This window comes from Onychomys torridus, chromosome 2 (genome assembly GCF_903995425.1).
Source record: "Onychomys torridus chromosome 2, mOncTor1.1, whole genome shotgun sequence".
Taxonomy (NCBI): Eukaryota; Metazoa; Chordata; class Mammalia; order Rodentia; family Cricetidae; genus Onychomys; species Onychomys torridus.
This window is the reverse complement of record NC_050444.1, coordinates 83514095-83540561: the sequence shown is the minus strand read 5'-3', so window position 1 is coordinate 83540561 and position 26467 is coordinate 83514095. Positions and strand designations below refer to the sequence as shown.

General features: G+C 41.1%; 1 protein-coding gene across 1 annotated transcript in view; it reads right to left on the bottom strand.

Annotated features, from left to right (window-relative positions):
• The window catches only part of Pappa (pappalysin 1), a 239598-nt gene that overhangs the window by 197840 nt on the left and 15291 nt on the right, over nt 1-26467 (bottom strand). Inside the window, exon 2 of the mRNA XM_036177331.1 lies at nt 7075-8137. Within this exon, the coding sequence (XP_036033224.1) occupies nt 7075-8137 (1063 nt within the window). The remainder of the gene's footprint in view (nt 1-7074; nt 8138-26467) is intronic.

The following is a 26467-nucleotide window of genomic DNA, read 5'->3' as shown; positions in this document are numbered from 1 at the left end:
AATATTGGATTATAAAGTTCTCTGTGAGAAAAATCAAAACTTTCTTACTTCACTTTTGGGATAGAAACCATCAGTGGATGGTCTCCTTATTTGTTGTGCCTTCTTGTCCCAGTGGCCTTCTTTCTCACTGATTGTGCCTGTCCCCTACCCTCAGCATGGTCTGGCTTCCTCTCTGTTCTGGACATCCTGTCTGCTCATCCAGATGCCACCAGCTATTCTGTGTCCCAGGGAAGCAGGCCTCTATAAGTTGCATGAGTAGGTCAGGAGAGAAAAACAACATAGGTTTTATTTCTCTAGTATGCTTCTCTGGTCATGAGGCTGCTTTCATTTTCCCAGAGCTGGGAAAACCCTTTCCATCCAGCCCTATTTTGAAGGTACCACAACTGCCCACTCATCTTACCCCTATAGAAGAAAGGTCTCTGTCCATGTTTGATAATCCTGGGGTGAAGGGCTAAAGATTGTCTTCTTAAATACTATACACAGCATCGTAAGTAGTTGTTGCTTCAAAATCACCCATCCTTTAACTCTCCTTAATTATTCTGTTTGAATGTACCATCTGTTTCCTACCAGGACCATGACTGTTATCTCTCCAGAGTATGGTTATTCCTGGATACTTGATGGAACCATGGTTCTCCCAGCTATCAGCCTTATTTTTTCCTACACAGAATAAGTATCTATATTTTAAGTACACATATCATATGGGATGCTTATATGTGACTTTCCCATGAGGTAGTATCCTTCAATGATGAAGAACATCTTCAATTGATGAATAACAAGGAGGCAGACAGAAGCAGATACACCCAAGAAATAACTTAGACCAAAGAGAAACAGTTCCCATGTGGTTCCCAACATGACTTGAAGTAAGACATCAGAAAAATGTTGGACTATCCAGGATGTACTCTAAGACTAGCAAGGTCACCTTCTCTGTCATGCTTTTAATCTCAGCCTGCACATGGTTATCACTGCCAACATACACACCTGTGCTGATGGGAAATCTACTTCCCTGTGAGTTAGGACTGTACAAGAAGGACCATGCCAACTGGAGATGATATAATCTTATTTCCAAGCTGCTCCTGGCAGCATTCTGTCCCAGCCATGGCTTCAAAATCTCATAGGCTATCTCTGCTCCCTTTGTCACAGGGTAGGCCTGCATAGAATTTTAAACACATATATCATGGTCATGTGGTTCTGGCCTTATGAAAAGGCTCTCTTCAAGGCCAAGTGTCTTACATTGGTTATATTACACACCCCTCACTATCCTGGCCTCCTTTCTCAATATCCTTAGTAAGCTGTCATTATCATTTTGTCTTACTGAGAAAACACAATGTCAATACTTCCCCGATTACTTTGATGCAACAATAGAAACAGTAAGCTACCATTCAACTAACTCACTATTCTATTACTTTTTAGCCCCAAACTCTTGAGAGAATGGAAAAAAGGTTACAAGGACAGAATGTGACATGGCAGGTGGCATATCTTGATGGCTGATGAGAGCATTAGGGCGATGCTGAGAAGCTGGGTCAGGAATCAGGAGTCCTTCCTAGGCTTCACGAATGAATGGACTTCAAGCCTTGACGTGGGGCATTTTTCTTATGTGGGGCATTCAGGGGTGAGGCTCAACAATCTCTGAGGATGTTGCCAAGTTAGATAGTTGATATCATTTTGATCTCCTCTATATCCCCTTTATTGTAACTAAGTGAATTTCTAGAACATATGCCTTCCTGAGATCATGCACCAAAGGGACCAAAGGCTTCAAGAGTTTCAATCTTTCCAAAGCTCATACTTCTCTGATAAAGAGTGGCAATTTTCTAAGAGTTATTACTGACAAATTTTATTTTTATTTAGGAAGGAATGAAGGAAATGCTAAACAAATGGTCTGCATGATGAAACACTGTCAGTCAAGGTAGACTGTTTCATACAGGAACATGGAATGGAACCCAAAGTATAGAAATAAAAAGCTATTACTTGGAAACTGTGAGACATCTCTGACATTGCCCTATAATTTGAGAGGCATTTCACTATCATATCAAGTCATGATTTCTGCTTGTTGCACAAGTATTAGTTTGTGCCATGTCTGAAATAATCTTTCCTTTTGTTATATATTGAGAACAGTGATTTAAAGCTAGCTTTCACAGTGCCAAATGGTGTTATTATAGCTGCTAGTAGGAAAATTCTTCAACAATCTTACATAGTTGTGAACTCTGTGAGCTACCAGTGTGGCAAGATATGGCCATGGGTGTGTAACAGTGGCATGGATGATAGGGGAGAAGCCAACTACTTTCTGATTAAATTTAAAGCCCACTCTACAGGATAAAATGCCAGACCGGTATTATAACCATGGCTAAGAACTCATGTCTGTGGAGCTCCTAGGCCATAGGGATGAACCTACAATTACTATTTTACTAAATGGACATAGTCTCAAACAGTTCTCAAATCAGTCTCTCCCTATCCTTAGACTTGTGCAGCTCTAGAACCTCATCAGATAAGTTTCTTTGTGCATTGCAAGGAATTGAACACAGAAACTCATTGGCCAGGGTACAAATAATTGTCTGTGGAAGGTTCAGCCACAGATAAGGGCTCTCTATCACACCCCCTCTCTAAGGTTCAGGGATCATCATAGAAGAGGAGAAGAAAATCTTAAGGCCAGAAGCCAAGGAAGTCCAGAGTGAAACTGTCTTAGGAGATGAAAGGACTGCTGCATTCATGAACTCATAGTAGCTATGGTTGCCTCTGTAGCTGGGGAGCCATTCACAGTTGATTAAACTTCAGGGAAGAGAGAGCTGATTTTCTTTAAGGGTATGGCTCGTGTTAGGTCAACATCACATTCCAGTGAATGTCAGCAAATCTGTGAGTACATGGCCAGCAAAAAACTGGACTCTGTGGATTTAAAAAAAAAAAAAAAAGACAGAAAGTTGGGAAGGAGTAGGAGATGGATCTGGGAGAAGATAAGGGTATGAATGGGTAGTGAGCATGTTTAAAACACATTTTATGAAATATGAAAATTTCAAAGAAATAATTAGTGTATTAAAATAGAGTGGAAGAAAACCAGTCCAGCAGTTAAGAGCACCTGCTCTTAGAAATGAACTGAGTTCAGTTCCTAGCATCCGCGGGAGACTACAATTGCCTGCAGTTTTAGTTATAGGGGATTTGATGGCTGCTTCTGGACACACATGGTAAACACACACACACACACACACACACACACACACACACACACACACACACACACACACACACACACGCCCATGCACACACATGCACTAATCAAATAAATTTAATTCTTAAAATAGAGAGAGAGAAAAGCAGTAACAATAGACATACAGAAATAGAGATAGATGGGAAGATGAAAAGGAGAGGAGAAGGAAGTGGGAGAGAGAAAGAAAGAGAGAGGCAGGGAGGGAAGGAGGAAAAGAGAGAGAATATTCTGGATGAGGGTTTTGTTGTTGTTGTACTTTTTTTTTTTGGTAGCTCTTCCTTAGAACTCACCTAAACAACGTCAACCTAAGCTTCATGGCTTCTGATCCAGTTGCCTCCTAGGTTTTGTTTACTTATTCTTTCTCTCTTTTCTTCTTTGTCCCTTCCCTTCCTCCTCCCTCTCATTTGTTCAAAGTCACAGAGTGAGTATTTCTCTGAAACCTTCCACAGGTTTCTCTCTGCACACAAGGGAGCTGATTCAGCCAGAACCCAATAACCTCAGCTTAGTCCAGATGGCACAGGGCCTGGTAGGGCTCACCCTGGGCACACAGCTTTCCCAGGCAGCAAACCAGCAGACCCAGGCTCGAGTGGTCACACTGCTGGCACATGTCTGTGCACAGACATTTGGAGCATGCAGTCTCGTGATGAGAAAAGAGGAGGCCTTTGGAATCTGCCAGTGTGGCCTGCTGAGTTGGAGTTATCTGGAACCTGAGGCCCTGTGGTCCCTATACAGTAGCGTGGGACTCTGAAAAAGCCAGTTGCCTTTGGTTCTGACTCAATTATAACAACCTGACTTCTCCCAAAGCTTTGTAAAACTACCCTGCCTATTATTCCTCTCCTTTAATGCTACCTAATAGTTCCTCAGATTTAAGGATAGTCCCATTCAACAGTTTTAGAGTTAGAAAGTCTAGGTTTGAATCCAAGCCTTCCACACTTTGCAGGATGACTTTAAATGTTTCACTTCATCTTTCTGAAGCTAGATTTTCTTTAAACAACAACAACAACAACAACAACAACAACAACAACAACAACAAAAATGGTTTGGGTACCTGCTTTCTCAACCTTTCGCAGATACTGAATAAAGATTTGTCACATGAATCAGAGAACAGTTACTTGAATCAACATGTGGGTGGCTTTCAGTTATCCTCCTTCTTCTTCCTATTGATTCTGCTTTTGAACATAGGTATTTCATGTCAGCCTGGCATGAAATAGTAGAACACTCTACAGTGATCACAGAAAGCCTGCATTTTCCATTTGCCTGGATGATGTTACTGAATCACACACATTGCACTCTCCAAGTTCCACTATTTCCCATCACTCAAATGAACATACTATCTCTCCTTTAATTTCCTTTGTCAAGTTCAATGTCAGGGCTCAAATGTAAGCAGGAGTGCCCAGAAGGAACTAGCCATACACCGAATCTCTCCTTGTATGCTGCACGAGGCTACAACAAGTGAAAGTCCAGGAGCCCTTCCCACATGAGCGGGCTGAGCCCCCCTGCTCTCTAAGCTGCTTCCAAGCAGGGCCTTCTGCTGCCAGAATCTTCATTTCTCTGTACATACGTATTTTTGCCTATGCAAGGGAGGCCCTTGCTCTTTCGAGAGAGACAGAGAAGTGTCAGCAGAAAACCTGCAGAGGTCGGCAAACGTGCTGAAGCCATCAGCAAGTCCAGGGTCCTGTGTATTGGACAGAACGGAAAAGTTTCCCATGAACCTGAGAAAACCAGGAAAATAGCTGTTGGCCCTTTCCCTGACTTCAAACTGAAGGTCCCATATGAACTGAAAGTCATCCACCCTCTGCTTTTGTGTTGTGTGTTGGGATTGCAGGTTATAGTCAACAGCCAGGGCAGACTCAGAGAAGGTCTTGGGCAGCAGACCTCCTTTCTTCCTGCTTCTCAGGAATAATACAAGGAAAATTGCCTCTTCCTGAATTGTCTCTCTCTGTTCTCTAATCCAATCTTTGATCAATGTCAAAATTATATCTATTCTTTATATACATACACTCTGTGTGTGTGTGTGTGTGTGTGTGTGTGTGTGTGCAAAAGCAGAAAACAGGGATAATGTCTAGTCTTTTACTCCATTGTCCTCCTCGTTGTTTTTGACACACTCTCTCAGTGATCCAGAAACTTACCATTTCAGTAGGTTGCCTGACTAGAGAGCTCCCAGAACTTGCTTGTCTCTGCCCTCTATGGCAAGCGTTACAGGCATGCACAACCATGTGTGACATCTACATGAATGCTGGGGATTTGAACTCAGGTCATTCTGCTTTCAAAACAAGCACACTTATCCATCAAGCCATCTCTCCAGCACCTTCTATTCTTTTTGTTGTTGTTGAAAATAATTATTGTTTTATGTATTTAAGGTTTAGAACATGTTGTGATGGGATATAAGCAGATAGAAAAGAGGTTACCATAGTGAAAATAACTAGCATATCTATTAACTAGAAAAGCTACCTTTTTGTTGTGGCTAGAAAAACTACAGACTTGTTTTTGTTCGTTTGCTTGTTTTGTTTTGTTTTTTTAGCATGATTACTAAGAACAGTGCATATTTATTATCCATAGCTCTCAAATTGCATGTTAGATGCCTAGAGTTCCTTGGTTGTGCTTCCCATTATGCCTACTTTTGAAGACCTTGGTGGAATTCTACCTGTACCTAAGAACTCCCCAGGATACATTCAAGACTCCAGGCTCATGATTTGAGCGGTACTCCCTGAATATCACCCCCCTTTCCTTAGGTAAATATACTTATTGAGAGCTAGTAATGTGCTGGCCACTGATGGAGAGATGACATTTTGTATGCATTCTCTATGACCTCTGCAAATTCAAAAATTCATCATTTCCATTTCACAGATACACAAAGAGCCTCTAAGAGGTCACAAAGGGAGGAACTGGGATCTGAACCCACAGTGTCTGGTCCAAAATGACCTTAGATATAGCAGCTCAGTACCCACAAAACTAGCCCAGACTGTGGAAGATTTCTGTATTTTGTCCAGCATGACAGTCACAAACCCCATGTAACAACTGAGTAACAAAGAAGTTGACTTTTACAGTTTTATTTCCATATGTATGTATGTATACGTGCATGAGCGTGTGTGTGTGTGTGTGTGTGTGTGTGTGTGTGTGTGTGTATGTGTGTGTGTGTGTGTGTGTGTGTGTGTGTTTGTATGTGTGTGTGTATTTTGCTAAAGACTGAATCTAGAGCTTTGTACTAGCTAGGAAAGTGTTCTACCACTGAGCTATAAACGTATCCCTCTTTTTATTTTGACACAAAGTCTTACACATTTGCCTAGACTGGCCCTGAAATTCTGTAACCCAATCAGTCCTTGAACTTAAAATCTCCCTGTCTCTATTTCTTAAGTAGTTGAGATTATAGGCTCGAATCATCAGGTGTTACTGGTTTTATTTATTTATAACTAAAATTAAAATAATAAATAAACATGTAAGTATAAAATAATAAATACAAATATAAAATAAACAAAAGTGGTTCTATTTACTCTTAACTGAGTTAAATTTTAATAGTAGCCTATGGCCTAAAGCTACTGGATTAGTTGGCACAGATATAACCAACACTACCATATATAGTACAACAGCTATTTGCATGCAGTGCATGATGCCCAATTTAAACCCTGAGCTCTTTGAGAGGACAGGGTTTTGAGTCCTTCTTCATGGTGCATAGTAAGCACTCAGTATGTAGTCTTGTAAAGGACTACACATGTATATAGTCCCCCTCGATCACCTGAACTTTAGACTTGTCTTGATCACAAGCCTGCTGCACAAATTGGAAAAATGTCACAAACCTCCAGGAAACTTAGGTGTCTTATCTATAAAATAGGAACATAACTGTCAGTTCTCAACCAGATATTTGCCCAGCAGCATCTTACCTGTGTGGAGAGTCAGGATCAAAGCATGTCTTAGTGACATCAGTGATGTCTGGGTCACAGCACTCTCCACCATCAAAATTAAACCTTTCGTAGTTGCAGTCCATGTCACAAACACCATTCTGCTGCTTCTTCATGAATGCAGGGTAGCGCAGCTGGCAGCAGTCCCCACCATCATGGCCAGTCAGTGTGTGGTTGCATTCAGGGTCACACTTTTCATCGCCGATTTTACTGATGTCACAGTTAGCTAGGATGAGGCGGTGACGCAGAGAAGAGCTGTTTATCTCCAGCACCTCCAGTTCCCAAGAGATGTTATAGTGCTGGAAGGCCTCAGCCAGCTGTTGGTGCTGAAAGTCAATCTGCTGCAGGCTCACAGTCGGGTTCTTATGGTGGTCATCATGGATGTTGACCACACGATAGCGCACCACCTTGGGTCGCCGGAAACTTGGGAGCTGGTTATAACTGGAGATGACTTCTGTGTTGTCACATAGCGTCTGCCCACAAAGAGGGGGCTCTAAACTAGTGTCCAACAGGAAGCTGTGGGCATTGCTGAATTCCACACGGGGGCTGTTGCTATCCTTCATGGCAGACCAAGTGCGCTTCACATTGTCCCAGTTCTCCTGGAGGAGGAGCTGAGGTAGAGGGGTGTGGAGGCCATGGGTTTCCATGTCAGACAGTATCTCTCGTTGTGTCCTGGCTACCTTCCATAGACTGAAGTGCTCAATGTAGCCCCGGAAGTTGTGATTTTGAGCACTGCCCCCCAACATGAGCACTTTACACTTCTGGGTCAGTGGGCTGAATATGCCACCAACTTGCTCCCCAGAGGTCGCCACCTGGGCACCATTCATATAGAGCTTCATCAGTCGCCCATCGTAGGTAGCAGCTAGGTATACCCACTGGCCTGGGAGGTAGCTGCGATGGGCATCGATGGTGGTCACTTTCCTGGCCCGGTCTGTCTTCAAGGAGAAAAAGTAGCGTGGGTCTCTGTTGCCTTGATCACTGATGGTGTGAATGCCCACGACCCATCCTCGGTCTCGAGAGGTATAAGAACATTTGTCATACAGCCCTATGTGGCCCCAAAAGAGAAAGATGAATAAATAAAGCATGGAAGTAGATGCAAGTAAGTTATTTTTCCCTGATAAAATTCATATCAGAATACTCTAAAATACTTGTTCTCACAAAGCTCTACGACACCCTGTCTGCTACTAATGTAGCCTCTGGGACCACCCCAAGTGCAAGGTAAGGGCTAGAGGAACTAAAAGGGCAAGGAAGTTGGATTTGTCAATACCTCATGGCAAGTAAAAGTTTTACTTTTGTATTTTGAATATGGAGTATGCCAGAATATTTCTGTTAGAAGAATGAGTATTTCATCATTCAAAAATTAAAAACAAAACAAAACCCAAAACCAAATATACCAATGATAATAAAACCTAAAAATCATTGGTTTTACAAAGCTGTTGTTTGGGAAAGTATATTTTCAATTTAAGAGATTATCTTAAGTGAAGGGTAATGTAAAAGGTGATAGAAAACCAGTGGAAGATGATAAAGAAGATTCTCATTTACAAGGACACTCTCTAGGATAACCACCATAATTTCAAGTGTACAACTGCCATTAGCAGTCAGTGAATTATCTACACCATTGACCTGTGGGAAAGATTGCCCTAGAAGAGTAAAAGTCAGGGGCTAGAAAGCCAGTGCTTCTGTCTCTCCCATGAGTCTTAACTAGTCCCGACATGAATTCTGAAAAGAAGGCAGACAATGACTAGCTGAACTAGAAAGAATTCTGAAGATCACAGCCTCCAACTCCTTCAACTCTGGCAGTAGTGAGAAAGCTGAGACACAGAGAACAGATGACATTTATGGAGTTATGCAGGATCACTTACAAATCTCCCAAGAACCGAAGTCTCTTTATCTAACACTTTCTTCTCTGTAGTGTGTGTGTGTGTGTGTGTGTGTGTGTGTGTGTGTGTGTGTCCTCATACATTTCTATATGCCTTTTAACTGTAATCAAGTATAAAGTCTAAGTCTGTATAACAGGCAAGGCATCATGTTAAGGTCTTCATATGCATTAGTTTATTGAACACATAGCATCTACAGCAGTAATATTAAATTTCTCATTTAAGCAATGGTGAACATGGAAATTGAAGAAAGGGAAAAGATGGGTATGAAGTCAGCTGGTTGTTAAGTGGATCCTAGCTCTATATGACCTTGGAATTAACTGTCTCATATGCAAGGTGCATAACACTCCCAACACTAATATCACCAAGGATTTGGATTTCATCATCTACCAAGGAAAGTTGGAGGTAGTTAACATGAGTTTTAGTTGATCTTTAAGGACATTTAAAGACAGTCTAGAGATCTGGAAACTCTAATAAGCTGCTCAACAGATTCTCAATGCATCTGATTATCTTTGTACTCACCAGTGCCCCATCCCCCAGCCTTTCTGCAATATACCCACTGTACCTTGGCACAGGCAAAGCTTCCAGATGATGAAGAGGATTTTCTAATTATATGTGTATTTTAAGTGTCAGATGCTGTATGAAGCCAGGTGAGAAGAGAAAGGAAAGAAAACAAGAATGAATAAAAGATGCTCCTTTTGGAAGGACAGTCCCTACTCTCCCTGGAGAATAGGTGCGGTCACCGTAACTCTGACTGTTCATCTGCCATTAATACTCATCAAATGAACATGGAGAGTATCCAGTAAAATCAATAGAGGAGGCCCACACAGACTTTTTTTTTTTCCCCTTTGTGGGCACTGGGACATTAGCATCTGTGCAAATGTCTATGTTAGCATCTGATATGGCCAGCATTTTGGCAGAGGATCTAAGCCCACTCACTTCTTTCTTCCCACTCGAGACCTTTTCAGGCAGTGAACAGAGCACCCTAGCACAGTCATTCCACTTCTACAGTCTGGGTGACATTGGCAGTGTCATAAGTGCCTCTGGCTCTTGTTTGAATGAAGTTTTGCATTACACAGTCAGTTCATGGCTGATTTTATTTATTACAGGCTTCCTTGTGACTGACATGCAAAGCACTTCTTCCAAGGGGGCACTTCCTGATAGCTCTGTGAGTAGGGGTCATTCTCTATACTGAATTCATTTTGCTTTCAGAAAGCAACATTGGATCTCTCACTCTGGAGCTGCCTGTATCCATCCCATTGTCTCTTCTCTACTAGACTAGATGGTTCTTGAGGGTAGACACCAGTTTGCTTATGTCTGTAACATGTCTAGCCGTTTGTTACAGTAGACACTCAGCATGCATCCCATGAATGAGCACAGGCATATATAATTTAAAATGAAGTATGAAAAAAGGAAGAGGTTTTAAAGGCAAACAGAATTGAAGGCACTAATTTATGTCTCTCAGTTTCTAAAGGACAAAGAAAGTCAGAGGACAGATGTGTTTCTACTGTGAAGGAAAGGGGAGGATCTTTGAGCCCAGAGTAACCTGTTTGACTCATGATGACAGAAATTACAGGCCATATGTCTGGGACAAAATCATTTCATCTCTGTGGACCCTGATTCCCTCATCTGTATCTCTTTTTAAATATGCTGTTCTACTTGAAAGACATAATGGATATAATATCCTTGATATACACAGGCTATCCAAACAAGAGTTGGTTTTTAAGATGCAGAAGGGACTGGGAATAAATTAAAAATGAAAGAATAGGAAATAAGTGGAAAAAATACAAAGGGGATAGAAAAAGGAGATACCTTGAAATCATCTTTCCTGGTATGTCAAACATGCTATGTACTCACTCATAAGTGGATACTAGATATAAAGCAAGGAACAATCAGACTGTGACCCACAGAACCAGGGAGGATACATAGCAGGGGGGACCCTAGGATGACTGTGGCTTATAATAAGTTTTAGTTTTACTCAATCACTGGACAAGCTTCAGTGAAACATTTCACTATTTGGATAAGAACTTGTACTGTATCAAGCTGATAATAGAAAAAAATAAAATGAAATAATAAAAAAGATAGATCATGAAGACTCAAAAACCTGTTAGAAATCCTATATCTTCACCAGCCTAGACAATATTAAGAGACTACATATTAAAAGTTAGTTCTCCACTGACTCCCTCCAAAGACAAAGAGCTAACTTCACATTTGGAAAGAATTGCTCCAGAACGTATGTCATGCTGTCCACTTAAAATGTCAGTGGGATCAGAGGTTCCTAAAGCCATCCCATCTGTGTCCCCCTTGCCCCTTATCTCAGTTTCTCCTTCTCATCCACTTAATCCCTCCCTTAGTATTCTATGAAAAGAAAACCAAGTTTCATCTAGTAGGAAACAGGATGCAACCCCAGGCTCTCTCTCCCTTGTTCCCCTTTTATTTTGAAAAGAGCTCTTGGTCTCTGCTTTTCCTGTTGCTTTTGGGAGGAAGCCTGCTTTGTTACTGAAGTAAAATGTTTATATATCTGTAGGGTTGCCTCAGTTGAGCACCTTCTTGGGGCTGGGAATCTGGTCCAGACTACCTTATGCTGCCATAGAGAGGTGTATAGGAAGAGGTGGCTTGCCTCTAGAGGCAGGGAGGAAGCCCAAAGAGTGGTTTTCAGTGGCCCCAGGAGGAACAGTATTAAAGAAAGTGAGAGGCTTGAAGTAGGGGCTTCAGAAGTTCAAATGGAAATATTTACCTGGAATGTAAGTTGTTGAAAGGAAATCACTGAGCTTCCTAGAAATGAGGTATAGACATGGGCATGGGAGTCAATGTATATGTGAAAAAATATCTTAATTGGAGTCACCTTCCAAGAGACTGGATGGGAAGCATATAACATATAACACCATATAAATGGGGGCAGGTGTTGAGATGAAATGATCCTCTGCTAGAGCGTCCTTTTGTTCACTGTTAGAATGGTCCCTTGTATGCAGACAGTACTCAAAAGTACGTGATGATTTGAACTGGATGTCTTACATTGTTTTCAATGCTTTCATACTTAGATCCCCTCTCTTCTGTGTCACTTCTTGCAGGGCACAAAACAGTCTTCTGGAGTCCTCACATAACTCCACAATATCCTTTCTCACATTTTTCAGTGAGATAGAGACATAGTTTTAAAAATTGGTGAAAGTCTGTCTTAAGCTAGCCATCTGTGTGGAGTTAGAGCATAGACTCAGTGGACATATCCCTGTATGACAAGGCAGAAGGCCAAATACAATTCTGCATATAATCTACATATAATAAGCATACACCTGCTTAATGTTATAAGCCTACAAATCCAGACGATGAAAGTGACTTCAAGGGTCCTTTTGCAGGCCAGTGAGGTACTTGGAAACATTGCTGAGAGGGACAGAGAACGAGTCACAATTCCAGAAGAGGGCCCATCCTTGATCCTTCTATTATGGAACTGATCACCAGAACATCTGCTGCCATTTTAATATGCCCTGGTCTATATGCAGCTAATTCTGATATGCAAAGGGCAGATGTTCTAGAATCTTGACATACCTCTGTTTCCATTTCATTTGATTTCTTACTATGTAGGAGTACACATGTGCTAGTCTACACGTGCAGACATCTGAGGGTAACATTGTGAAACTGCTTCTCTTCCTCCATCCTCGTGAGGGCTCAGGAATTAGACTCATGGGGTCAGCCTTGAGCAGCAAGTGCCTTTACCTGTTGAACCATCTCACCAACCCCTTCTCACCTCTCCACATACACTCACACCTGGCAAGAAAGCCTGAAAGCAGGAGACCTGCAAAGAGTGCTCCCTTGACTTGGGAGAATGCTATGGCATATGGGACACCTTTCATGAATCATTTTAAAGATTCTACTCCAGGGGGTATACATCTCTATTCCTCTTTTATCTGATAAACATGTTACTCTTATGCAGGAATTACTGAATATCAAGGGCTGTACGTTATGTCTCTCATTTAACCTTCTCCATAAAGCTGTCAGTATCCACACTGTGCACTCTTCAGAGTAAACTGAGGCTCAAGAACAGGAAGTTTAGGGCAACAGTGCTGAATTTAGACCTATGGGATTCTGAGACCCAGATTTATAATCATGTCACTCCATCAAGTGTCAAACATCAAACATTATATTGTATATTGTCTTTAGGCCTGGCCTCCTCCAAGAATACTTGTACAAAAACTACATTGCCAGCACCAGCAAGCTGAGCTGAAAGGCAAGCCAGAAGGCTGAGCCTTGTGCCACTCTTTTGCCTAGACCTAAAACTAGAATCAGAAAGCAGTTCTCTACTTCTAACAATCTGTTGTGCTTATAACATTCTATTGGGATTTAACATCTGCACAGGCATCTGTTGATTTCAAGTCTGGTACGTTTTCTTGAGCTTGTTCTCCAGTTTCCAGACTTCCATTGCCAGCCTCTCTGTATGTTCATTTCAGACCCAAGGTTGTCTCAGCTTTCATGTCTACACTTGATTTTTTTTCCCCTTTGGAGGTTTCTCTCATAATTTGACTGCCTCTCATCTTCTCATTTATTTTAAACTGACTATTTGCAACACCTTAAGATGTAAATGTTGAAGTCACATCACCTAGAAGTTAAGAAAATGGCTGTATTTGGTTGCAGAGTCTTTAAAGAGGTAAGGATATAGCAGCTATGCCATCATAAGATCAAATCCAATGGCTGGTGCCGTAGGAGAAGACATTGGAGGAACATATGTGCATGGAGGAAAGACCACGTGGAGACACAGAGAGGACAGCCAGCTAAAAGCTGAAGAGAGGAAATAACCCTAGGCAGACTTGCATTTCAGACTTCTAGTCTTCAGGATTGTAAGACAGGGAATGCATGTTGTTTCAGTCATGCAGGCTCTGAGCCCCTGCTAGGAAAACCATAGCAGATTGTTGTGCAATCATTCAGCATGCTTTCCAAACACTCCCACTGGGATTTTCCAAACTCTTGTCCATCTCCCACTGCCTTGTACTCAGTTCACAATCCTTCTATTGCTATGACATTGTGTCCCAGTTTCCTCTCTTCTTATTTCGAGCAGAGCATGGTCTACTAGAAGGAGCCAAACATGGGTGCTGTACTCTCCATGCACAGAGAAAGCTTCCTTCCTGGGAAGCAAGCTTCTGTGCTTCTCTGAGGACTGACTTTGCTGAAGCATCTGCTTTATACTGGGCACATAGGTAGCTGCTTCAACATCATAGTATCTCTTACAATGTTCATGCCAGCCTTGTACAATAGCTGCTATGTATTTACCAGTGAGAAAAGTTGAGGTTCAGAGAAGTTAAGTCCCCTTCCCAAAGTCACATAGATCTAAGCAATAGTAATTATTGGAATTTTAGTGCCAGAGTGTCCAGTTCCATTCCTTCATAGCTGGGAGTGACCCCAGTGCTGTCTCAAATTCTCTACACTGTTCTCTTCTTGGATGCTTAACACAGTACAATGTTAGTACTTACATTTGCCACTGGCTAGGGAGGAGAATTAGCCAGCCATGGTACTGCATACTCAGCTAATATTGTTTATTTATTTTTCTCCTTTGGGGAGTATCCATACAAGAAAAAGAAAAGTCTACTTGGGATATTTCTCCCTGTTAAAAAATATATATATCAGTTGCAAATAAATAGTGATATTAACAGGTTTTGAAAACCTCTTTGTGACAATCTCTATGTTAAGCGCATATGACTCTGTAAATTCTTTATTAACATGCCATAGGTACCATAAGACCATAAGTGGTGTCCCAAGGATCCATGCTAGAGTCTGAGAGTGACACCATTTTGACTCCTGCCTATCTGACTCTGAGGCTAAAATGGATGCCAGGATACTTTCCTGCATGGGAATCACCCTCAGCCTCCATGCCCCACTGTGCTCTGCTCTTCTGTACATCACTGGTTAAGTCATTTATTTTCTGAGCTTCCTCAATCCCTCTCCTGATGGGAGGGCCACAGCAGATAAGGGTCCCTCTAATTTCCTAGACTCTGGATTCTAGGATCATAATTTTTCAGATACTCCAGCATGATTATCTACTGTGGGAAATCTAAGGTCATAAGTAGGAGAGGCAGATGCAGGTCTCCCATGTTATAATACCTGTGATCTATGGGAATGTGACAGGAAAAAACAAGCAGAGGTAAGAGGATGTAGGAATGACAGAGGGAATTTAGGTCAACAATCTGATTTCTTAAAGGATGCTAAAAAAATTAAAAGCCAAAGGTCGACACTGGTCCTCTTTTGTTTTGTTTTGTTTTCCATTATTTAATTGCTAGTATCAGAACCACAGAGCAATGCTTGACAGAGCAATCCTATGGAAAGCTTTTATCTCTCCAGAGGAGAGGAATTAAAACAGACAGATTTGGGTTAAGTATACCCATGCTCCCTGCACTAGGTTTATTTGGGGGAGGGCCCCAAAATGACCTGAAGGATTCAGAACCACCAGACATTCAGAGAAAGCTGGCATGGTACCAAAGAGCATTTTTGTCTCTTGGTGTCTGAGAAAAAAACAAAACAAACAAAAACACCAAGTGTAACTTCAGTTACATGGTCAAGACTTGCTGAGTTGAAGCTCTCTATGTGTTAGTCATGTATGTGTTCTGAAGCAGTCGGATTGGCATAGACGATGTCACTTGTGTATGCTTTCCCACCCAGACTCTTTTTTTAAATGCTAGAAACAATTTTTGAGTGTCTCGTGACCACATGAACCAGCTTACCAGTTTCATTACATGGTATGACCTTAAATGAAGCTCTCTGAGTCTGGGTTCTTCCACCTGTCCTCTAGGGATGAAAGTTTTTAATCCTGTACAGTTCACTTACTTCACAGGTATCTTTGGAATGGTAAAGGAGATGAATGAATATATTCTTCCTTGAAAACTACTTTAAACAATCTAGATGTGAGAAGGGTACATCTAAGACTTAAAATACATTATACATGGGCCTATGTGATAGATTTGGACTGACAAAGTGCTTCTGGAAGCTCAAATAAAACTCAAAATTCCCTCTACCCTTGACCTTCCAGCCTGAATCCTTTGCTCCTAAAATCAGTCTGTACAAAAAAATAGAAAGGTCAGTGTTTGGGGCTGGAGTGATGGCTCAATGGCTAAAGTGTTCGATGAATAAATATGAAGACCTGAGTTTGGATCCCCAGTGTCCATTTAAAACCTGGCATGGAAGTGTCCATCTGAACCACAGCACAGGGAGAGAAGGTAGGTACATGGGAATGAACAAATCTCCAGATCATGCTGACCAGCCAGTCTAACTGAAATGGTGAATTTCAGGTTTAGCAAGAGACCTTGACTCAGTACATAAAGTGGAGGGCTGGTAAGGAAGACATCATCCTCTGGTCTTTGCATGTACCTTCACACATGTGCACTAGCATATGATTATGCACACCTGCCCCCAAACATATGCTCATAACACACCACCACACATACATAAGGGTGTGTTGGTTTGAATAAAAATGACCTCCACAGGCTCATAGATTTGAGTGCTCCTTCATTAGGGATTGGCACTAATTGACAGGGATTAGGAGGTATGGTCTTGTTGTAGGAAGTGTGTCCTTGTTGGAGGAAGTGTGTCACTGGGGTGGGCTTGGGGGTTTCAAGTGATCAAGTCAGGCCCAGTGTCTTTCTCTCTGTCTGCTGCCTGTGGATCCAGATGTATCTCTCAGCTACTCTTTAGCACCATGTCTGCCTGCATACTGCCCTACTTCCTGCCATGATGATAATGGACTAAACATCTGAAAATGTAAGCAAGCCCCGATAAAATGCTTTTCTTTATAAGAGTGGCCTTTGTCATGGTATCTCTTCATACCAATGGAACATTGACTAAGGTACACAGACACAGAGAGAGAGAGAGAGAGAGAGAGAGAGAGAGAGAGAGAGAGAGAGAGAAAGAGAGAGAGAGAGAGAGACAGACAGACAGAGACAGAGAGAGACAGAGAGACAGACGGAGACAGAGACAGAGACAGACAGAGGAAGAAGTACAGGGTTTGACAGACCAACAAATATGATTTCAGATTTTCAAATGCTGGCTCTATCATTTACCAATGAAGCAACTCAGGAATTCTGGAAGACACCTCCCGGTTTTAGTACTCATCTGTAGAGTGGGAATAACCCATCTTCCTCTGAGAGTTATAGAAGCAACTAAAGAGATAACAAACTTGTCAGGACTTGGCACACAGCCACTGACAACATAATAAGTGCTAAAACATCTGTAGTGTTGTCGTCAGACTGGTCTGTTTGAACTCCAGCTCTGCTCCTTGTTAGCAGTGTAGCCTCAGGCAACACCTCCCTTCATCTCACCCTCCACCCCAACTCCTGCTCCTTCAAGTTTCCTCATATATTAAGTGGTATAACAAGTACTTCACACCCAGGATTGAATGGACTGAGACTGAAAATCTTCACTTGCAAAGTATGCAATAAATGTGGCTACACATTTTATTGATATTCAAAGGAAAGCTTCCCCCCGCCCCCAGAATTGGATTATGCTTCCCTTCTGTTCTTTTCTGCCCTGTTTCTTTCTGTCACTATTGTCTGAAACAGAGAAACAAGTCATTGTCCTCTTTGTCATACACTGTGAATGAAAGTAATGTATAACAACTTAGAAAAAGAAATGGAGGAGGGTGGAAAAAATAGGAGGAAAGAGAAGGAAGAAGAGTGGGAGCTTGGGGTGGGGTGCATCTCAATTTCATTCACCCTCAAAGGTTGCACAGCTTAATTCGGAATACTGGCTGGTGTTGGCAATCATTCGATCATGGAGACTCTACCTCTGTTCATCTTGATGACTTAAGAAACTCCTCTCTATACTCGCTCATTATGCCCTGGGAACAGTATCATCTCTGAGAAATGGTCAAGGGCAGATGGCTCCTGCATCCCTCATCTTTCATGAAAGCCCCTTCTTCACTCTTCACTGTGGTATCACATAGAGTCATGGGGGAAATTGCCTTACTAGTTTTTATCATTAACCCATTTACCACTCAGTGCCAAACTGAGTATACCTGTATACCATCTTAACAAGTGACCCTTCATATTTCTTAAATCAAAGAACTCCCTAGCACCCAAAAAGGCCTACATACCATCAAGCATACCTCAGCACTGTCCTAGACAGATATTAAGTTCCCTCCTTTTCTTTCAATCCAGTGATCCATGTTCTGATTTCTAGGACCTCTCACTTCTCATAGCTGTTGAGTACGGTTTATCCCCAGTCAGACTTAGAGATGTCTGAAGTTGTTGATTAGTATTGTCTGTGAGGTCTACAATTTCCCAAATTAACATCTCCAAGTTTCATCCAATGTATGAATTTGTTCAACAGTTCATTCATCATATATTCTTGTAGTGTCCATGGCTAGATATTTGGAGAATGGGGCACGGCAAGGAACAGCATGAACCCTCTAGTTAAGATGAGATGATTCCTACTGTCCCTGCTGGTCCATATATTGATGTAAAAAAGATACAAACAATGGCGATAAAATGCAATTAGGAAATAATTTTACTATTACATGTTCTATTCATAATATCTCCAGAATATTGCTAATTCTAGTCATAGCTACGTATACCTAGAAATAAATATGGCCACTAATAATGATGTATAATGTACATGACCAGATGCTTCCAATGTGTCATCTTTTTGAACAATTACTACTGCTCTGTGAAGTAAGTTCTACTGTCCCTCCATCAGTGAGGAAACTGAGTTTCAAGATGGTTGCAGTGATGAGCAGGTAATTTAACATTTAATAACTAGGACTTAACTCATGTACTACATGTTCTATGGATAACATAATAATAATTCTCTTAAATCAGTTGAATATTTATTTTTTCTTGTAATTTTTAAATTTCCCTACTCTGATTATATGTCCTGTTGGTTACAATAACACAGAAGAATATGAAGTTTCTTTAAGATTGAAGTCTCTGGAACATCACACTTATTACATTTACTTTTCTCAACATTCTCTAAAAGAGACAAAATGGAGATGATTTGCTTTATATGAATAAGAAAAGTGAGGATCCAAGGGTGGTACAAATTGTCTGATGTCATACATTTTGTGATGAACAGAACCAGAACCTGAATGCTAAAACCCATCTGTCAGCACACAGATGCCCTCTGTTTGTATCTACTGCCTCAAGACACTTTCCTTAATGTCTAGACTTGGAACATTCTCACTGATATCAGCACCATCTTCCTTTGCACTGTTTTATGCACAAATTTATATAAATCTAAAGGAATAGAGATTAAATTTGAAGAGCGAGGTATGTGCATTCTAGTTTAAACACAGTAGATATCATCCACTGAACTAGAAAAGAAGCTATTTGAGAAACAAAGAGGGTTTCTTTCTGTTTTGGAGATTCTGCATTGGTCCAAGTAGGATCATTGCAGCATATGAACACAGGGCAAAGGTAGCTCCATGGTGCATACTCTTGATGACCTCAGGCTCAGGACAAGGAATGGCAAGTAGAACGAACTGACTGATGATGATATGCATGCATGCATCACAGAGGAAATCAATGAGAGCACATGAGGGTGTTTGCTTGAGTGATAGCACAGTGGATTGTCCAGTGGTTAAAAGCTCTATTCGGGAGCAAACACAGATATGCGAATCCCTGACTTTGACATGATTTCAATGCAACTCTGGTTAGAGAGCAGAAATAAGACACTGTTAATAGAACACTTAAAGTGTTTGGTGTCAAATAAGTACTCAAGAACTAAGCATCATCCTCTGTGTATGTGAGGGAATGAAAGAACAAATGCACATAGGGAGACCACAAAAAAAAAGGGATGTGAACTGGCGAAAAGAGAAGACATACATGTAGCTAATATGCTCAGGAGCCAATTTCATATGTCCATACAAACAAAACCAAATAGACATATCAATGATAACATCACTAACAATATTATATTCTAAATATTACATACACCAAGACAATGATTCTCCTCTGAATTGTTGTGGAAGGAAAGCCATCCTAAAATGGAGATTTTTCTCCCAGTTTTACTCTGATAATAGTTTAGCTTTTCTTGGATGTTGCACACCCCACCCCTGCTCTCTCTCTCTCTCTCTCTCTCTCTCTCTCTCTCTCTCTCTCTCTCTCTCTCTCTCTCTCTCTCTCTGTCTCTGTGTTTACATTTGAAGTTTGAAAAGATACATCCTATATTATTTGACAAAACAATAGTGATTAGCAGGTACTCCATACATTCCCATTGGAAGAATTGTTTATATGTAGTTATATGGATACAATGTTCTATCTGCAGGCTTGAAAGTCCACAGGACACAGTGATGCTCATTTTTTCTAAGAAAGGGCTGAGTGGTGATTCCAGATCTCAGTTCTGCCATCATATGCCTTGAGATTTAGGAAAATTGTAACACTTATGTTAACTTTTCTGTTCTTATTTTGAAAAGTAGTCATACTGTTACTGACTATATAGGGTTAGTGACATTGGGCATGAGGAAGCATGTAGTCAATTCTTAATATATTACTTTGGCCATTCTTAGTTCTTTCTTAACTAGCCTATGCTCTGGTAGTTTACTATCATGATACAATCTGTAGAGTATTGTTAGATTAATATTCATAATGTCATATTTTCCACAATTCTGCAATACATGCAAGCCTTTCTCTGATTCCCTCACATTAGCACCATCCTTCAGTTTGCATGTAAGCACTGGCCTCATCTTATTTATGATGGTGCAGGCAGACTCTTATTATGTCCCTCTCTTTGGTCTACACTGTTTCCTTTAGCTAGGAACATTACTCTATTTCCTCTGCCTTATGTCCTTCTGATCTAGAAAACTAAACAGTATTATTTCTTCCACTAGATTTTGATTTGTCATGAGTCTACAAGACCAGTATATGAACATATGAGAGCACCTGCTATCTTCTAACTTCTGCCACAGATGTAACCAGCCTTAGACCTTGGGCATCTTTCTGCAGCAGCTATGAGTACTTGGGCTGCCTTTTATTACACAAAGTACCATAGGGTGGATTCTCTCACTCCTATGTCTTTGCTGCTATATTCTTTAGTTCTTGTCTTACTTCTCCATAGCAATGATCAGTGCTAATCCTGTGATCTTTTTCAGATATCTACTCCAAGGTTATCTCCAGAACTGCACTATGAGTTCATGAAGGCACACAATGCATTTCTATCACCACTCTGCATCTAGAGCCTTCCACATGGTGCCTCGGTCATAAGTCCCAATAAACATTTGTTGAATAGATGAGTGAATGAATGATGAATATGATTATGGGGAAACCAGATTTGGGTCTTTCCAGTCCTGTATGGAGAGCCTTAGTGTAGAGACAGCCATGAGTGCCCTTATACCAGTGCAGAAACCTCTTCTGTCCTGCTCTGGAGGATTTTGTTTATAGAATGAGAGGTTGACACCATAGTCATTACATTGGATTGTTGAAAATAGTAACGCAACTTACGTTTATAACTCTCTTTGGTGTGGGTTTTTTTTTTTTTTTTTTTTTTGCCAGCAGACTATGGGGAAATAATTTTCATGGCTTTCCTTGGAAATACAAGGAAAAGCTTTATGAGTTGAGATAATAACTGAAAACCTGGGTTCTGGTTTGCTGTTAATGTGCTACGGATCTTCGGCAAAGCCTTTCTCATCCATACTTGCAACATAGATTTTGTGAGATGTACTTTGGGTTTTGTTTTTGGATTAGTAGATCCTTTCCTCTTAGGTAGAGATATATATTTATATCTTACAATTTCATTGTCAAACACACACACACACACACACACACAATGCACATATCATTATATATCCATTGTTATTTACAATTCTGACTTTTAAAATAAACTATTTTTGTGAGCCTCCATAAGTTGTGTGTGCCTTTAGGTATCATGTCATTCATGCCTCAAAGATGAGTTGACCTCATTTTAAATTCTGAGTCTTGGTTCTTCATCTGTAGTCAGTGTTGGGAGGGGACTGATGAACACCTGCAGTCAACTTGAGGAGGTAAAAGGGATGGGCAAGTTGGGTGATGCAAGTTCAATTCCTGACATAAGTCCATAGCCTGTTATGTAAAATCACACTCAGACAGTGTGGGCTGAGCTCTGGAGACAAAGGCTCTAGGCTCTGATGTCACCTCATCTACAGAGATGGGTAAGCCAATCAGGGAGAGAGATGGCAAGAAGAGATAAGAACAGGATGAGGCCAGGCAGGCCAGAGCTCCCTTCCACAGGACTGTGTCATCCAGAGGTTCTCTCTTAGGCTGGGAGGACCATGAAGGCAGGGGCTGGCCAAGGTTTGCTGTGCTAGGTTCTCTGCATGGATTACTACAGGGAACCTGCACAGTAATCCAGGCAAGGAAATACTGTATTGCTTTCATTTTATAGACAGGAAAAAGAAGCTTCAACACCACAGGGTCTGAGTCCAGAGTAGAGGATCTGAACTCTTCAATGGCACTATCCTGTCAGGGCTAACATGATGGTACAAGCAAAAAGAGGGATTTGCTTCTCACAAGATGGCTCAAAGATGTTTCCTTGAATAAATATCAAAGGGTTAAACCTTGATGAGATGCAGACTTTGTATGGGAACAAGGCGGGATGAGAAACCTTCAGATGGAGGGGTAGGATGAGCATGGATGAGATCTGTAACCTCCCGGTAACACTGGAGATGAAAAAGACATCTACCTATGACAGAATTGAGAATGCACAGGGGAATGGAAGGAAGTCAAGTGGTGAGGGCTGCCCAAGGCTAGATCACAAAGGACTGAGCTTGGCAATGCAGGGAGGTCTGAGGTTCTTCCAGACGTTAGCGTATCTCTGGGGTTTTTCAAGGAGAGAGTCCAGAAAATAAGGGACAATTAGCTAGGATGAATGTAGCACATTTTTCCCCCACAGTGACAGAGCAGAGAGCCAGGATCAGTGTCCCAGGACATTGTGCCAGAGGCAGTTATGGAGCAATGCAGACTGTTAATGATGAGAGTGGAATGCAATCAAAATTTTGGAGAGGATTGATGGGATTTTTAACTGGATGCTAATTTTCTGCTGTTTTGACATCTATTACAAAATTGTTAGTTATGACTAAACTCAAAACAAGTTCATTAAGGCATTTTTAAAAAACACTTAAGTGACATTTAGACACCTATCTGGATTCAGAATTTGTATTATGTGCCAGTGGATGGAGAATGAGCAGATCATCTTTGAGACTGGAAACTAGTTGAAGGGTTTGAATTTCAGCTCCCCATCTCTTGGATTCCTGTCTATAAGAGTGCAGGAGGATACAGAGTTAATCTAAACCCTATTCTGGCCCAGCTGATCCATCTACACAGGTTTATCTCCTTTGACTTAAGACCCTCAGTAATTAGCTTGGCCTCCCGCATATGGTAAAGGCAATAAAATGTCAGGTATGTGAAACAGATTAAGTTTTTAAATTTAAGATTCCTTTTGTGTGGGTTAAATCAAAAGTTTGAAATTGGCTTTTTTTTTAAAGCATAAAAATAAATAGATTAGTCCCTCAGATATAGTATTTCCTGTCTGGCTTAAAAGAGACAGAGAGTACAATAGGCTGTAGAATGTAGAAGACTGATGGGCAGAAAGCCAAGGATACCATAAGGTCAAGGAAAAAGAAAATGTGAAAAGACACTGAAATGGGAATTTGTGTTCCAAGAATATCAGGCAATTCTGATGACTCTAAAGTCTGTCATTCTCAAGCGATAGAGATTTTGCCCTCTGTGTGGTGTTTGGGAATGGATACTCCCATTTCTGGTTATCACAGCTGTGCAGCAGGTGGTGCCTGCTCTGAACTTAGTAGGCAGGGGCTGAGGATGCTGGTGAGCATTCTACAGTACACAGGAAAGCACTCCAAGGAATTGCCACCCCAGAAGTTTCAAGGTGCTGAGGTTGACTAGTCTCAGTGTGTTCACTACAAGCTACTGGTAGGACACAAAGTCTAGACAGTAAGTGGAATGTCATGCTGAGCCTTTCAGATCAGGGGTTAGGACATCTGTGCTGGAGTACAGTTATAATACTGACCCTGAGGAACTAATTCTACCACAGATTACATCTACTACAGGTGTACATTTCAGGGAAATCACTTTAAGTTCTTCATCCCTCACTTGACAAACTGGAATGCTGTTGTTACCCACTTCAGAGACCTTTGTGAGGAGTAAAACATAGGCAAAATACTTAAAACAGAACCTGTCTTACATTATTTATTACATATATCAGCTATTTCCATTACTATGAATAAGCAAGAGGGAGCCATAGCAGAGTTTGAATCCAAGAGAGTAGATAAAGCATTCCCTTGGTTGCTTAGGACCTGAGAGATCCTTGTTCTTTGTAGAACTATAATACCTACCCAACTAATGACCCTTCTTCTGCCAGCTTCTGCCTCGGGTGGCAACATGTAAACCACATGGTTTTGATTGGTCTTTACCATTACAAACAAATCCCTGTCTGTATTTCATTGCCCAGCTCTCCAAAAGGCCCAGGCCAGCATCTGACCACCTCTTAGTCTAGACTTTTCATGGTTTTACTGCGAAAATGGAAGGAGTCAGAGGAAGTGCAACATGCAGACAGATGGAAAGATGGGATTCCTCTGAGGCAAGCTGCTGCGGGTGACACAGGGCTCAGGAGTCACAAGGAATCAGTGGCATGTTTGTTTGGTTTTAGAGAGTTGTTGGAGCTGCTGATACTGTTCTCTTGGAGCCTTTGTTTGTAAACAGATATTTCTGCTGACACAAAACTTTGTAAGGGAGGAAGGAGTAGGGGCAGTGGGTGACAGTTACAGAAAAAGGCAGGTTGTGCCCCAAAGCCTTAAAACCATGTGTTTGTTGTTGAGAATACAAAGACCTCATTGTATTAAATGAGAATGCTTATTTTACAAGGTGAATGGGAATATGATAGGTGCATGTTGAAAATACTTCAGAAATGCCAACAACTGCACTCCATGAGGGTTTCTTGCTGCTTCCTGTGTTCAGGAACGCTCAGCAATCACAGAGGCTCAGAGTCCCTGAGTAGCAGGGAGGGCTGGGGACTATGGACAAGGAAGGTCCCAGGAACCAAGTTATTGACAGCTGTCTGTTTTGTCTCCACCTACAAAGGTGGTTTCCCTGTTAGCTGGGTTCCATTTCCTATTCTCTATCAGCTTTCCACCACCTGCTGACCTGAAAATCAAAAGGAGGATTGACCAAAAATATCAGTGTTGATAATAATAATGATGATGATGATGATGATGATGATAATAATAATAAGAATAAGAATAGTAATAACAACAATAATAATAATAATAAAACAAACCTGGCAGTACAGTTTCAAACTCCAAGAGGTACAAGGAATACTTCCATGTATAGCTATGCAGACAGCATACTTTAATGCTGAAGTAAATGGTTTTCAAACTGTATCCTATGGAAGTAGGTTCAGTGGAATGTTTTGGAGAATTTTTAAATTTTTTAAAAAGAAATTCACAGTAGCATAATAACTAGAACTGGAGTCATCTAATTCATGTCCCAGTTCTTAGGCCAAAGCCTGGTAAATGAACAATTACACAGATCCATGAAAGGAAGGATGGAGAGATGGGGAACTAGTAGGAAGAACTTAGGAACTGATAGAAGGATAGAGTGGACTGAGCAAAATTAATATATAAAACCCAAAGTGAATGATACCAGCAGGAACATTTCAGGCAACAATAGAAGTGGCTTTGCCTACTTAAAAGCTCAGAGAAACCCAGAGAACAGAGTTTGAATAAACAAAGTTGTAGATTATATTTCTAAGGGATACACTAATTCCTCCTCAGAGGAATAAAAGCCCCAAATCTATTTACTCCAGCATGGGTGCGGATGACGGAAAGTGCAATTGCTCAGTCTGATTTGACATCTCGGCATCAACATTCTCATTTTCACAGATCCTTTCCAGTGCTCTGACTCTCGTGCTGGGAACAGCCCTTGGGGGATGACCTGGGATGCTCCCTGCTTCTCAGCATTTAAGTCACTCCTTAGGGCTGATGAAAAGTTTGGACTCCAAAAAAAAAAAAAAAAAAAAAAAAAAAAAAAAAAAGCATATGCAACTACAAATTTTGAAAAAAAAAAAACAACACCACAACATTTTGAAATCCATAAATCTCTTCCATTTTTCCCGAAGCCAGATGGAAGAACCCATCTTTGCCCCATTGGTCTAAAGTATGAACGAATATTGGGTATTTTAGCTGGAATGCCATTAAAAAATAAATGATAATGATATTCATCAAAATACTAAATCATGAAAAAAACATTTCAGCAATCAATGCATCCATGATAGTGTTGAGACCGAGATGCCTAACTTGCCATCATCTAATCGAGTCTCCTTACTGGAAAATGTTTAGTGAAACTTGTGGAGCATTGATGGAACTCTCTCATCAGTCTCTCACACATGTAGACTCCTATCGGCATCTCATGGGTTTGAACTATTTTCAACTCTCTGCATTTGCATCTTCCAGTGGCTTCCCTACCTTCTGCCTCTGTGCTCCCCTTACCCTGGCCATAGTCTGTTCACTAACATTTCTGCTTCTGTCTCTGACACCTGTCACT